We start from the raw sequence: 15,817 nt of genomic DNA, 5'->3' as shown, positions 1-15,817 counted from the left end.
ATTTGTAATATAATGTTTTAATATTGTGTGCACCTGCCCACAACATTGTTTGTTGTGGGCAGGTGATGGAAGATGGACTGCAGATGGAAATTAGCATTTGCTAACTCTGGTACAAAACATCTCTTCGTAAGATTAATGTATTTTGTACATTGTCCCTGACCAATAAACTGAAACTAAAAAAAAAAAATAATAATAATAATTTTATGAAACTTATGTGAAAAACTAAGAGTGCCTAGTAAGAGTGGACCTACTGTATTGTAAAGCATTTTCTTCATATCTAACAGCTGTCAGTGAAGAAAGATGGCTTCCATTAAACGAATGCTTTATGACACACTGGATGACCTGGAAAAAGACAATTTCAAGAGATTTAAGAGCTTCTTAAGAGAAGATGGACCTATTCCTGCTTCTGTATTGGAGAAGGCTGAGGCAACAGACACAGTGAATCAGATGCTGGATCGTTTTGGACCAGAAAGAGCTGTAAAGATCACACTTCATATCCTGAAAAAGATTAACCAGAACAATCTTGCTGAACAGTTAGAGAACAAGCACAAGGAAGGTAATAAAGAACTGATATTGTAATATCAAACCTGTAATGTAAAAAAAGAAAAAAATATATTAATCTCTTTTTCTCTTTTCAAGTCAAAATCATCAACTCAAGACTGGATTTAATCTGAAAACTGAAATAAATGCAGAAATAAATGCTGCAACAGTAAAAACATGTGTTGATTTAAAGGGTTAGTTCAATTGCAAAAATGTTGTCATTAATTACTCACCCTTAAGTTGTTTCAAACCTGTAAGAACTTTGTTCATATTCAGTACACAAAGCAAAACAACTGAAATGTTCCCAATAGGGATGTTCATTTCAGTTATTTTTCCTAACCGACAACCAACGCTCTTTAACTGACACAATTATTTTAAATTAAAATTTAATTAAATTAGAAAGGATAAGTGTCTGTGACCCATTAAAAATACTAACATTTGTTTCCCTGGAATTCATTTTACATGGCAAAAAGGAGCAAACAACAGAACATGAGGATACAGATAATACATAGTTCATAATAAAACCTGCACCTGCAGCGCTTCTGCCAGTGGCAAAAAACATAATAAAGCTAACATATATATATATATACACATATATCAGAAAATGGCATCCCATTTTTCTTTAGGCTAATTTTTTGCACACATTTTAGTTTTTATTGTAAATATACACAAATAAAGGCAAACCGGTTAATTGCTACAACTGTTTATGATGGAAAAGAGTAGTTGCTTATTTATTAAATTACTGAAAATAAATAAATAAATGTTTTTTTTTTCAATAGTTTAACTGATTGGATTAATCAATCAAAATTGTTAACAGTCGGTTAACAGTCAACCTGTTAAAATTGACATCCCTAGTTCCCAAGTACAGAAACATAGCAAGGAGATCTGTGAATTATTCCATGTGACATCAGTGGTTCATCTGAAATAATGCAAAGCTACGAGAATGTTTTTTGTGCACAAGAGAAAAAAAAATACTTTATTCAACACTAATTTGTCTTTCCACATCACCCTGGTACCATTTTGGAGATCATGTGCTGGATTTACGCTGTTCAGTGTCAGCTGTGTACCGCCGGACTTGTTTCCAACGTTGTTGTAAGTTGATCTGAATGGAAATATCATATTGGATTATTTTACAGATATCCTTGCAATGTTTCTGGACTTGGGAACATTTCATTTGTATTGCTGTCTATGCAGGGTCAGACAGCTCCAGATTTTATCAAACACAAGTTGCGAGAAATAGAACAAGATAAACCAAGGTCTTACTGGTTTGAAACTACATGAGTGTGAGTAATTAATGATATAAGTTTCATTTTTGGGTGAACAAACCCTTTAATTCTAGATCCTGCACAAAGTTTACCTTATATATCACATTAGCATTAGATTATTAATGTATTTTTTTAGTTTATATACTGTTGGGGTTTGGTAATAGTTTATATATATATATATATATATATATATATATATATATATATATATATATATATATATATATATATATATATTCCAAATTAATGCTTTCTGGAGTTTACAAATTAAAGCATCTGAAAAATTCTTTGAGGCTTAATGAAATTCACTAAAGCCTCAGGTCTGCATTATGTTCAATTGTGTTTTTATTATAATGTTGACAAATGTTTTTTGCTTTTTCATCATATTTTTATTCACTATCATCAGCCTTTTTTACGGAGGATTTAATGCTGCAGAAATGCTTGCAAATTCACAAAACCAACATGAAGAAGAACACAAAGTGTATTTTTGAGGGCAACAAAGACATTGACACAGATCTCGAGACTGTTTACACAGAGCTGTTCATTACAGAGGGAGAGATGGAAGATGTCAATCATGAACATGAGATTCTGAAGATTGATGAAGCTTTCAAGAACAGAAAAACACAGGACAAACAATTCAAATGCAATGATATTTTTACTGAACTGAGGAAAAATAAAGAGGAGAGGATTGTGCTGACCAAGGGAGTCGCTGGCATCGGAAAAACTGTCTCTGTGCACAAGTTCATCCTGGACTGGGCAGAAGGAAAAACCAATCAGGATATAGAGTGTGTGTTCCTGCTTCCATTCAGAGAGATCAACGTAATTAAAGACAGAGAGGTCAATCTCCATGAGTTTCTGCTGAAATTTTATCCTGAATTGAAAGACCTGGAGAAATCAAAGTTATATAAGGAATGTAAGCTAGCGTTTATATTTGATGGACTTGATGAGAGTCGCCTGCCATTGAACTTTAAAAGTGAAACACTGGACACTGTTGAGGAAAGAGCATCTGTAGATGTGCTGTTTACAAGTCTGGTCAAAAGGAAGCTGCTTCCATCAGCTCTTGTCTGGGTGACCTCACGACCAGCAGCAGCCAATCAGATCCCTCCACGGTATGTGGGTTTGTTCACAGAGGTGCGAGGATTCACAGACCAACAGAAGGAGCAGTACTTCAGAAAGAGAATCAAAGATGAGACTCAAGCCTCCAGAATCATCTCACAGATTAAGACGTCTCATAGTCTCTACATCATGTGCCACATTCCTGTCTTCAGCTGGATCACAGCCACAGTACTTCAGGATATTCTCATCAAGAACAATACAGAGAACATAAGCATAACACTCACTGAAATGTACATTCACTTCCTGCGGATACAGATGAACATGAAGAATCAGAAGTATGATGAACAAGAAAGAGAACATTCAGAGCACTTAAAATTAAACAGAGAGCTGATTTTGAAGTTAGCTAAGCTAGCATTTGAACAGCTGAAGAAGGAAAACATTGTGTTCTATGAGAAGGATCTGAAAGAATGTGGTATTAATGTGAGTAAAGACACTGAGTTCACAGGAATGATCGCTGAGATCTTTAAGAAGGAAGATGGACTTTATAAGACAAAGGTCTTCTGCTTTGTGCATCTGAGTGTTCAAGAGTTCCTCGCTGCATTGCATGTGTTCATCTGCTACCTGAACAAGAACAGACATGAGCTTCAGTTTTTCTTTGAAGATTCACAAAATACAGCCAGAAAAAAGTGTCAGATCTTCTCAAGAATTTTCAAATTTCATGACTTAATAAAGAGAGCCACTGATAAAGCAATGCAGAGTAAGAGAGGACACCTGGACCTGTTCCTGCGGTTTCTGATGGGAATTTCACTGGAATCCAGTCAGAACTTACTCAAAGGCCTGATCACACACACTAAAGACACCAGTGTGAGCATCAGACAAACAACTGAACACATTAAAGAATTACTGAAACAGGACATCTCAGATGAAACTTCAGTCAACCTATTCTACTGCTTACTTGAGCTGAAAGATAATTCATTATATGAGGAAATCCAGAGTTACCTTAGTTCAGATGAACATCCAGGAAGAGACCTCTCATCTTCAATGTGCACAGTGTTGACCTACATACTGCTGATGTCAGAGAAAGTGCTGGATGAGTTCAACCCAAAGAGGTTCACGTCATCATCTTCAAACTACAAGAAACTCATTCCAGCTCTGAGGTGCTGCAGAAAAGCCCTGTGAGTAATTTCACTTACTGCTGTTTAATTAAATGTTTTGTCTTACATCACTAAACAATTAAATGTTAAAATACTATGCAAAATATTTTCACAGTCTAGATTATGAAGGGTATACTAAATTATTGCAGTAACACTGAACATCAGAAAATAAACTGGTTAAATATTGTTTTGTCAGATTTGACGGCTGTGATCTTAATGTAACGTGCTGTGAAACTGTGTCTTCTGCTCTACAATCATCAAACTCTCATCTGACGGAGCTGGACCTGAGTAACAATGACCTGCATGATTCAGGAGTGAAGCTGCTTTCTGAGGGACTGAAGAGTTCAAACTGTCAGCTGAACATACTGAGGTTTGACATTCACTGAATCACTAGGTTCAAATAAGTGGAAGAATAGGCGTTTCTTCGGTGTAGTTAGCAGATATTTCCAGTCTATACTGTAGTACGATTGTGTCAGTAGCATTTTCTCCAAGAACACAATTATGATTATGAGAATGAAATAATACCTACATTTCTTAATGACTTCTGTGAACATTGTTTCAGTGAACAGCATTAAAAAATGTTCCCTTGCCTTATGAATTTGATTAAAATAGATTTATTTTCACTTCACCAGTTAACTTCTTTGCTCAGAGTATCAAATTACTCTCCGTTCTTGCCTCATTTCAGTAGGACAGATTTAGTGTGTTGATAACTGGAGAACCGATGTGACTGTATCAGTGGCTACGTTTACATGTACCCAAATAATCCATTTTTAATCAGATTGATGGCTCAATCGGATTGAAAAACATTTATATAAACACCTTAATCAATCAGATTGAGCACGATCTGAATGAAATTTTGATTAGATTGAAGGGGGTGGATTATTCCATTTCTAATACGATTGAGTGTGCATGTAAAAACTTGATCGGCTTGAACCACAAAACTGAAAGAACTACGCATGTGCAATTATGCAAGAAATAATGTAGGCTAATTACACATGACACACGGAAAGAGTGGCTCTTCTTTTTGAATAAAGAGTTGTATAAATGCGTGTCCTGTCATTATAAAACTCTCCTTTCACTCGGCTTGTGTAGTGGAGCAGGACAACTTTGATTTGGATGCTCATCCACAAGCAACCCATTTTGGGTGCGGGGAGGGGCTTTTTATTTTTTATTTGTTTCCATGATAAATGTGAGCTGCACAGCACAGCGGTTTATATGTATATTTATCCATAAACAGGTAAATATTAATTCTGCTGTTAAAAACAAATAAATAAATTGTGTAGGAGAGGTTATTATGTGCAAACATTGAGAAACTCTATATTATCTATATGTCACTCTCACTTTTACTTTTCAATTTCACTTTCACTATTTGAGCAGTGTGCGCGCATGTCAAAAAAACTATTCCAATTTGAAGCTTGTGACATAAACGCACACATCAACCCAATCACTTTATTTAGCTTACACGTAAACACTACTATCAGATTCATCAATCATAATGAATTCAGTCCGATTGAACCAACAAACAACTCGAAAGGGTAGTGAATTTGAACAATCCACAAGGGTTAAGTAAAGTAGCATCAGAAAAATTGCAAGATTTGAGACTTATGATACATTATAACTATGAGAAATATAATCTGTTGTAAAAATGGATGGTGTTCATTGTGTTATAAATCATAATATATATTACAAAAAAAGCTATAACCACAAATAAGTAAATATTATAATATATTAAAAGTGTTGTTATGAATATTCATGATATGATACAACATTATGCATAATGCATTCATTATAATGCCTTAACCCTCAGATGGTTTCTGGGGTCTTTTCTGACCCCAAATGACTTTTGCTCAAATAAAAAAAAATGTTCCCTTTGTCCAAATTATATGAAACCTTTTACGGCTCTCAACACTTTCTAGATCTACAAAAAGAAATTAAATTGGAATGATATCTGTTTTTATGTTAGCGTGACAAAAATTGTGACACTCGTGGTCTTTGGGGTCATGTGGTTTACCATGCTTACTGCCTGCAATGCATTGTAATGTAACATTATTGAAAAACTTTTTTTTTTTCAGTAAAAAAATACTAAACTTTGACAAAAAATATTTTATTTTTGTTATAATTGTGATTTTATAATGTTTAGATATGAATTCAACTGAATCCAACTTGTGAAAAGATATCTTTCAGGTAGTCAAATAGCAAATAGCATATAGTGGAGCTCTATAGCCATCTAGTGGTTAAAGTGATTTTTATTTTTATTTTAAAACTGCATTTTCCAAAAAATGGGTATAAATGTTACATTAAATCATTTAAAATGATCCATGTTATCCCCATGAATGAAAGTTAGAAATCTGGGTCTTTTATAAAGTGAATTTTACATCAAATGCTGTTTTTTTTTGTAAAAAAAGCCTATTTAAATATTTATTTATTTATTTATTTATAGAAATTTTAAATATATCATAAATCCTCCAAAAACTGCACAAATGTTGAGTAAAAATATTAAAAAACAGAGTAAAATTACATTTGTAAAAAAAAAAAAAACTATTATCTTGTTACAAAATTGAATGTTATTGTCTGGGGTCTCTGGAGAAACGAAGACCATCATAGGGTTAAAAATACTAATATTATAAATACGGGCTTCATAGAAAGTGTTACCGAATTATATTTCCGATAGTTATAATGTATTATAAGTCTCATATCTTGCCATCGTTTATGATCTGCACAATAATTTAGTACATCTTATTAGTGTTTTTACTGAAATATTACAATTACAAAGTTTTCATAAAATACATCCAAAAGGCTTTATAATGTGGTCTTATTAATTATAGGTTTTCTTTGTGTGCTTTAAAAGCTGAGCTATAGTCAATGAATAGCAGCCTTACATAGTTCCCATTGCTGCTGTCAATGTGCAGCCAACAGCAGCCAACGAGTCGCATTGGAGTGACGTCAACTCCCCCTTGAACTGATTGGCTAGCGGCGCAGCTGTCAATCTAGAACTTGCGGCCAATGGTGACGCTGAAGCCTCCCCTGATTTACATGAAACTCAAACTGCAACTTTTAGAAACGCAAGCGCAGAATGTGGAAACGAGCAAAGGGGAAAAGACCACAAGCACACAAAAAAATAGCATATGAGCAGGAAACCTGATTTTGTTTGCGATTTGGAAAATGTTGAATTCATGTTTCAGATTTGTGTAATCCATGACTGCACTGTTTGTTATTTAAAAAATCGGTTTTGTGCGTTATTATTTTACACGTGTTTTTAAATATTTTATTTATGCGCATTATTTTTCGATCTGTGACTGCAATACATTTGACGGGAAAATAATCCCATACCATGAGCTGTCAGGATCCTACCCAGTTAAGCACCCACAGCTGTTGCATATTAACGATCTCATCAAGGCACCATAAACCGGTATCTCAGCATGCAAAGCATGCAGCTTGTAAATGCCCATACAAAAAACAAAGCAGCGAGACTGTTCTTCAAGTTTTTTTTATTTTACTGTTTGCTTCGCGCTAAGAGGAATAAAACATTATTCACCCCAAGAAGATGTGTGATGAGGATTACCTCAGGATTTGAGTTTTGGATTTCCTCAGAAAAAAGAATGAAGTGCTTTATTCAGCAGAGATCATATACATAAGTAAGTCTCATTTTATTAATTTATATATTTTCACATAATGTGTAAACATTTTACTAGTTAGACTTTTGCCATTCCTGACTAAATGTATAATTAAGTGAAACATTATGAAATTTCAATAACAATATACACTATATCATTCAAAAGCTTGATGTAAATAATATAAATGTAACAAATAATGCTGTTCTTTCAATTTATCAAAAAAAAAAAAAACTGAAAATATTCTCAGCTCTTTTCAACATTAATAATAATATAAATGATAATAATAATAATGATACTAATAACAATAAAAAAAATTTTAAGAACATTTCTAGGCTATAAGATCCAGTTCTCAAAAGTCCCGGGAACCAATGTTCTATATGTGTTTTATGGCATTATTCAAGTGATTTACAATTTTAGTTTTTCACTAACCATGAATAAACATTGTTTTCTCAAAAACACAATCATATACATAGATGCTGCTCACATATTATTATTATTATTATAGCCAGGTTTGTGCTGATTACAGTGATATTAGACTTTAGCCATTTAGAAGCAGCTGAAAAAAGCACAAGTGTCAAGGCATGACAAAACCTCTCCAGGCCCCCAAAACCCCCTTAGACATCAGAGGTAAATAAACAAAGTGGTACTGATCGGACCGGTAGGATCTAAACAATCTTAGAGCCTGCCCTTGAATAGCTGAATAGTTTTGTAAACAATCTATGAGTATGTCATGATCTATGTTGTTGAATGCAGCACTAAGATCAAGTAAGACTAGAAATGAGATGCAGCCTTGGTCTGACGCAAGGAGCAGGTCATTTGTAATTTTAACAAGTGCAGTTTCTGTGCTATGGTGGGGCCTAAAACCTGACTGAAATTCTTCATACAGATCATTTTTATGCAGGAAGGTGCTCAATTGAGCAGACACAACTTTTTCTAAAATTTTAGACATAAATGGAAGATTTGAAATAGGCCTATAATTTGCCAGTTCACTAGGATCTAGTTGTGGTTTCTTAATAAGAGGCTTAATAACCACCAGTTTGGTTTTGGGATGTGACCTAAAAATAACGACGAGTTAATAATATCGAGAAGCAGTTCTTCTGTTACAGGTAACAACTCTTTCAATAATTTACTGGGTATAGGATCTTATAAGCATGTTGTTGGTTTAGATACAGTGATAAGTTTATTTAGCTCTTCCTGTCCTATAGTTGTTAAGCACTGCAGTTTATCTTTGGATGTGATGGATGAAACTGAAGTGTTAGATGCTGTAGAATTCGCTATTGTATTTCTAATGTTATCCATTTTATCAGTGAAGAAATTCATAAAGTAATTACTATTAAACATTAATGGAATATTTAGATTGGGTGGTGTCTGGTTATTTTTTAATCCAGCCACTGTGCTAAATAAAAACATTGGTTTATTTTGGTTATTTATGGATTGTTATTTGGTTATTATGAGTTTGTGGATATGCTCAGCGCTTGCAGATTTTAGAGCCTGTCTATTGCCGAACGTATTGTTTTTTAGCGCAAAACTATGAGTTTCTTTCTTGAGAGAGTGGATATTACTGTTATACCATGGCACAGTACGTTTTTCTCTAACCTTTTTCAATTTGATGGAGGCAACAACTTCTAATGTATTAGAGAAAATAGTGCCCATGTGCCAGTAATTTCGTTTATTTTGTGTGTATTTTTGGGTACACATAGCAGTTTAGATAAATCAGGCAGGTTATTTGCGAATCTGTCTTTGGTGCCTGGAACAATGCTGCCATCCATAGGCAAAATGCAGTAACTACACATCTGGTCAAAATTGATTTAAATCCTAAAATGGGCTTTGTGACATCTGTTCTGTTGTGACAAAGTCTCCTGGTTCAATTTAGTCCCATTACAGAGAAATCAGAATGTCAAAATTGCAGTAACTACAAAATCCAAACTAAAACCAAGGCAAACCGAAGTAAGTGAAGTTACTGCATTCTGGGTTTGTTTTCCTGTTAGACACCACAGATACTGCGCAATCTGCCTTTCGTATACCGCAGTTAAATGATGGTTTAACTCGCGTTTAAACACACATATCCAAAGACTGGTAAGGTAGATGGGAAAATATTAACTTCTAGCAAGGCAAATGACAGCCTTATAATCAGTTAACATTAACTAGCCAGCTGCTAGCAAATTAAACAGCCTAACATTACGTTACCTGCATTGCTTCATATCCACTCTGACAATGTAATAATAATCTTATTTATAATTGCATTGATGTTTGTTGATTCCGACCTCTCTCCGCATTTCTGGCAGCTAATCCAATTGTAATAACAAGTTAGCTGGCTCTGGTAAAGTTACATAAATCATCAAAGCACTCTGTATGAAAGTTACATTTATAATTGCATACAGTTAGTGTTGGCGGTATGGTTATGTTCTGGGCAACAATCCACATGCCTGTCCATGCAGCCATGCTTGGACAGAGTGGGGAGAGCAGCAAGACAAACCCCCCTGGGGTACAGAACAGAACCATTATAAGCATACATAATTACAATTCACAATTACATGAGTTGTAAACAAAATGTCATAGAGACTGCTTCCAATGAAGACACTGTAAAGAAAGAACAAGTTAGATCGGATTACAGGTTCAGTTGGTGGAGTTGGGGTTGGAGGAGGAAGTTTATTGCAAGCAGCAATGCGATGGAAGAGACACTCAATAATGGGAATTTAAATAGACCGCAGGTGATAGGTGTCAAGACTGGATTGGTACACGTCAGGAACAGCTGACTGTCAGTGTGGTGTATTTTGCCGGTTCTCCAAAGAATCAAACTCAGTCAGGGATTTTTCTCTCAGAAGAAAAGACTTTATTTTAAACAAAACAAAGCCGAGAGGACCTTGCAAGGAGATCTCCCGAAATGTTATTTGGTTTCTCCTTATTTACACTATATGGGGCGTTTCCAAATAGTCAAACTTTTCCATTAGACTACACTTTTCATACATCCCTAGAGAGGAGAGGCCCCTACTTGTTTTGGTAAAATGAAAGGCCCTTGTCTGGCCATATGTTTTTCATCAGTTCTGAACATTCCAGCACGTAAGCATATTCCTTTCTCTCCATTACCTATAGGATTATAATGGAAAAACAGCTAGCAACAAAAATGGCTAGATTCGCATTGATTATTCTTGATTGATTAAAATTTTACTAATAAAAATCTTCCACATCAGCTGATGCAAGCGTGACTAAGATGGCCTGACTGAATTTATGCGATGCTCGATTTCAATCAGGACCACTTCCGTCAACTATATTTATGACAATTATAATTGCATACAGTTAGTGTTGGCGGTATGGTTATGTTCTGGGCAACACTCTACACGCCTATCCATACAGCCATGCTTGGACAGAGCGGGGAGAGCAGCAAGATAAACCCCCTGATGCAATTTGAATGGCCAGCAATAAATGTTGCTTGATACTATATTTATGGGAGAAGCATCACCCAAACTCGAAGAGAAGCATACAACAAGCATGTTGCTTAGCTGCTTATGCAAAATATTTGAGAGAACTGTATGGGGGAAGCATACACCCCTAGCAGCAGCCTAATACGATGGCAGTTTGTATATCATTTAATTTAAGTCTAACATGCTGATTTAAATCACATTAAGGTGAGGGGTGGGAGCGTCACCCAAAGTTAAGCAATAGAGGATGTGCAACAAGTATGTTCTTAAAATGCTTAAGCAACTGTGATTGTAAAGGGGGAAGCATACACCCTAGCATCAGCAGTCTGAAATGATGGCAGTATTATCCATTTTATGTATCTACCATGCTGTAAAAATCACAAAGGGGGAAGCGTCACCCCAAGTTAAGCAACTGAGGATGTGCAACAAGCATGTTTCTTAAAAATGCTTAAATCTCATGCCAATCCTGAGTACCCACAGAGCAGTACGAATCCCCATCTCCAAAAGTCCCCAGCCTGGTCATATCTGCAAAACAAAAATACAACTTCCGATTCTCTCTGGAAATACCAAGCTCCTGGAGGCATGCTGTGGGCGGAGCTATAATACTGATTTGTGTTATTTCCATAATACATATTCACTTATGTGCTGATTTCCAACAAAAGATAGAAATCTGATGCAGGTGTACTCTTCTACCTTGTTTTAATAGCCAACGATGTGCAAATCCAGCATCAACCTGGTCTTGTTTATAAAACATTCATCAATGAAATGACGAGAACAACACTTGCTACACTCCATTGCTGCCACAGAAAAGTAACTGCATCCACGGTCCTCAAGTTCTTTGAGAAGCTGAACGTGGTAAACTTTCCCCTCACAACCAAAACACACTTATTTGGAGACATTCTCAAACAAATCCTATGCAGCGCTGGCAACGATTTCCTGATGAAGCGAGTTTACGGTCGAGATCTGGTCGAGATGTGCATGGTCGTGCTTTCCCAAGGAAATGCTCATAAGGAGTTCCACCATCGTCTACGTCATAGATCCATCATCGAAAATCTACCGAAACTTGTACCACCCAGAAATAAGATTTCTACACTCACCCGAATTGGCCATGTTTAGCATGAAAATCCACCTCTTTAACACTGAACAACAGCAAAGGTGTGATGCATACGACCCCTTCCTGCGGCATGAGGAACATGTAATTTGCATTAATGCTGTAGGTTGCATAATGGAGGGTGGTAGTCCAGCAAACTTAACTTCGGAAACTTAAAATGGCTTCCAGTATGAATGAAATTGCTCCATAGAAACACCTCCGTCAGAATAAAAATGCCTAAACCGAAATGGTAACCTGTTGAGAGGTAGGATAACCTTCTATAACCGAACTAGATTAAAATCCTGCCACGTAAACATGATAAACTGATTACTTGTACTTGTACTGACATTACAGTACAGACTGGGAAATAGTGAACAAAGATGATAAAATTGCAGTTATACAATAACTCACATTCGAATGGAATCTGGAATCCCATGACCAGAGCAGAAGCTGAGAATTTCTTGCTAGAAATTGCATAAGTGGAAAACGTTGTTCAGAAACATACATTTACACACAAACTGACCACCTACCGCAACTTTCAGACGCCATCTTTATTTTTTGGCTTAACTGTCACAGAATGGAATGCACGGGATTGTGGGATATCAAAGGCAGTGAAGGATACATCTATGCTGCCTTCAAAAACCGGCCAGATGAAGTCATCTCAGGAGACAGGAAATGAAGCTGCCATGATTTCGGACGTGTCTTGATGCCTTCCTACCTTGGAATGTGACCTCCGAAGGCAGCATTTTTCAGTTTTCGGATGCAGACTATGATAGTGAATAGCTCAATAAAAATACTTGACAAAAATGTGCCTGTCATTGTATGAATTATTACACATTCATAAACCCATTTGTAAATGTTAATTAAGATAGCAAGCACTATCTGCATTCATAAGCTGCCCCCTCATGATTCATGTTTTAACAAACTTGGTGAGAATCATGTATTATGTGTCTGTTCCCCGAATAGTGAGGTCAAAATATAAATATAATGTAGGATCTAGAAAAAATCTTATCGTAATTAAACCAGAAAAATGTAAAGTAAATGAACAAAAAACATTTTTAAAGTTTGGGCTCATAAATATTAGATCACTCACACCAAAAGCAGTCATTGTAAATGAAATGATCACAGATAATAGTTTTGATTTACTTTGCTTGACAAACTACTGTTATAAACATGAGCCCCGTCAGACTGGTCATGGCGGGGGTGTTGCAACAATATATAGTGATATTATCAATGTTACCCAGAAAACAGGATACAGGTTTAACTCTTTTGAAATACTTCTAATAAATGTTACACTGTCAGACATGCAAAAGAAATCTAATGTATCTCTTGCTCTGGCTACTGTGTATAGACCACCAGGGCCGTATACAGAATTCCTAAAATAATTTGCATATTTCCTCTCAGACCTTCTAGTTACAGTTGATAAGGCGCTAATCATGGGAGATTTTAATATTCACGTTGATAATGCAAATGATACATTAGGACTTGCGTTTACTGACCTAATAAACTCCTTTGGAGTCAAGCAAAATGTCACCAGGCCCACTCATCTCTTTAATCATACACTAGATTTAATTATATCGCATGGAATCGATTTTACTGCTATAGATATTGTACCTCAAAGTGATGATATTACAGACCATTTCCTTGTATCGTGCATGCTGCGTATAACTGATATTAACTATATGTCGCAGCGTTACCGTCTGGGCAGAACTATTGTTCCAGCCACTAAAGAAAGATTCGCAAATAACCTGCCTGATCTATCTCAACTGCTATTTGTACCCAAAAATACCAATGAATTAGACGAAATTACTGACAACATGGGCACTATTTTCTCTAATACATTAGAAGCTGTTGCCCCGATCAAATTGAAAAAAGTTAGAGAAAAACGTACTGTACCATGGTATAACAGTAATACTCACTCTCTCAAGAAAGTAACTTGTAGTCTTGAACGCAAATGGAGAAAAACTAACTTAGAAGTTTTTAGAATTGCATGGAAAAACAGTATGTCCAGCTATAGACAGGCTCTAAAAACTGCTAGGGCAGAGCATATACACAAACTCATTGAAAATAACCAAAACAATCCAAGGTTTTTATTTAGCACAGTGGCTAAGTTAACAAATTACCAGACGCCACCTGATTCAAATATTCCACCAACGTTAAATAGTAATGACTTTATGAATTTCTTCACTGATAAAATAGATAACATTAGAAATACAATAGCGAATGTAGATTCTACAGCGGCTAACACTTCAGTTTCATCCATCGCACCCAAAGATAAACTGCAGTGCTTTACAACCATAGGACAGGAAGAACTAAATAAACTTATCACTGTATCTAAACCAACAACATGTTTATTAGAACCTGTACCCACTAAATTACTGAAAGAGCTGTTACCTGTAGCAGAAGAACCGCTTCTCAATATCATTAACTCGTCGTTATCTTTAGGTCACGTCCCAAAACCATTCAAGCTGGCGGTTATCAAGCCTCTTATTAAGAAACTAGATCCTAGTGTACTGGCAAATTATAGGCCTATTTCAAATCTTCCATTTATGTCTAAAATTTTAGAAAAAGTTGTGTCTGCTCAATTGAGCACCTTCCTGCATAAAAATGATCTGTATGAAGAATTTCAGTCAGGTTTTAGGCCCCACCATAGCACAGAAACTGCACTTGTTAAAATTACAAATGACCTGCTCCTTGGGTCAGACCAAGGCTGCATCTCATTTCTAGTCTTACTTGATCTTAGTGCTGCGTTTGACACCATAGATCATGACATACTCATAGATAGATTACAAAACTATACAGGTATTCAAGGGCAGGCTCTAAGATGGTTTAGATCCTACCTGTCCGATCGCTACCATTTTGTTTACTTAAATGGGGAGTCATCTCATTTATCATCAGTAAAATATGGAGTGCCACAAGGATACGTCCTATGTCCCCTTTTTTTTTTCAATATACATGTTGCCCCTTGGTAATATTATTAGAAAATACGGAATTAGCTTCCACTGTTATGCTGATGATACTCAGCTATATATTTCAACGAGACCAGATGAAACTTCCCAATTATCTAAGCTAACGGAGTGTGTTAAAAATGTAAAAGATTGGATGACAAATAATTTTCTCCAATTAAATTCAGATAAGACAGAGATACTAATTATTGGACCAAAAAACACTACACAGAATCTTGTAGATTACAATCTGCAACTAGATGGATGTACTGTTACTTCCTCTACAGTCAGAAATCTGGGTGTTATATTAGACAGCAATTTGTCTTTTGAAAATCATATTTCCAATGTTACAAAAACTGCATTCTTCCATCTTAGAAACATTGCCAAGCTACGAAACATGTTATCTGTTTCTGATGCAGAAAAGCTAGTTCATGCATTTATGACCTCTAGACTGGACTATTGTAATGCACTTCTAGGTGGTGGTCCTGCTTCGTCAATAAACAAGCTACAGGTAGTCCAAAATGCAGCAGCTAGAGTCCTTACCAGGTCAAGAAAATATGATCATATTACTCCAATTTTACAGTCTCTGCACTGGCTACCTATTAAGTTCCGTATCAGTTACAAATTATCATTACTTACCTATAAGGCCCTAAATGGTTTAGCTCCAGCGTACCTAACTAGCCTTCTACCACGTTACAACCCATCACGCTCCCTAAGGTCACAAAACGCTTTTG

General features: G+C 35.8%; 1 protein-coding gene across 1 annotated transcript in view; it reads left to right on the top strand.

Annotated features, from left to right (window-relative positions):
• The first annotated feature begins 289 nt into the window (after nucleotides 1-289).
• Nucleotides 290-15,817, top strand: part of LOC127969089 (NACHT, LRR and PYD domains-containing protein 3-like) — a 35,603-nt gene continuing 20,075 nt past the window's right edge. Inside the window, exons 1-3 of the mRNA XM_052570767.1 lie at nucleotides 290-556; nucleotides 2,212-4,036; nucleotides 4,212-4,385. Of these exons, the coding sequence (XP_052426727.1) occupies nucleotides 301-556; nucleotides 2,212-4,036; nucleotides 4,212-4,385 (2,255 nt within the window). The 5' untranslated portion in view covers nucleotides 290-300. The remainder of the gene's footprint in view (nucleotides 557-2,211; nucleotides 4,037-4,211; nucleotides 4,386-15,817) is intronic.

Source organism: Carassius gibelio, chromosome A4 (assembly GCF_023724105.1).
Source record: "Carassius gibelio isolate Cgi1373 ecotype wild population from Czech Republic chromosome A4, carGib1.2-hapl.c, whole genome shotgun sequence".
NCBI classification, from domain to species: Eukaryota; Metazoa; Chordata; class Actinopteri; order Cypriniformes; family Cyprinidae; genus Carassius; species Carassius gibelio.
Note: the sequence above shows the minus strand (reverse complement) of the source record. Positions and strands in the feature narration are given on the sequence as shown.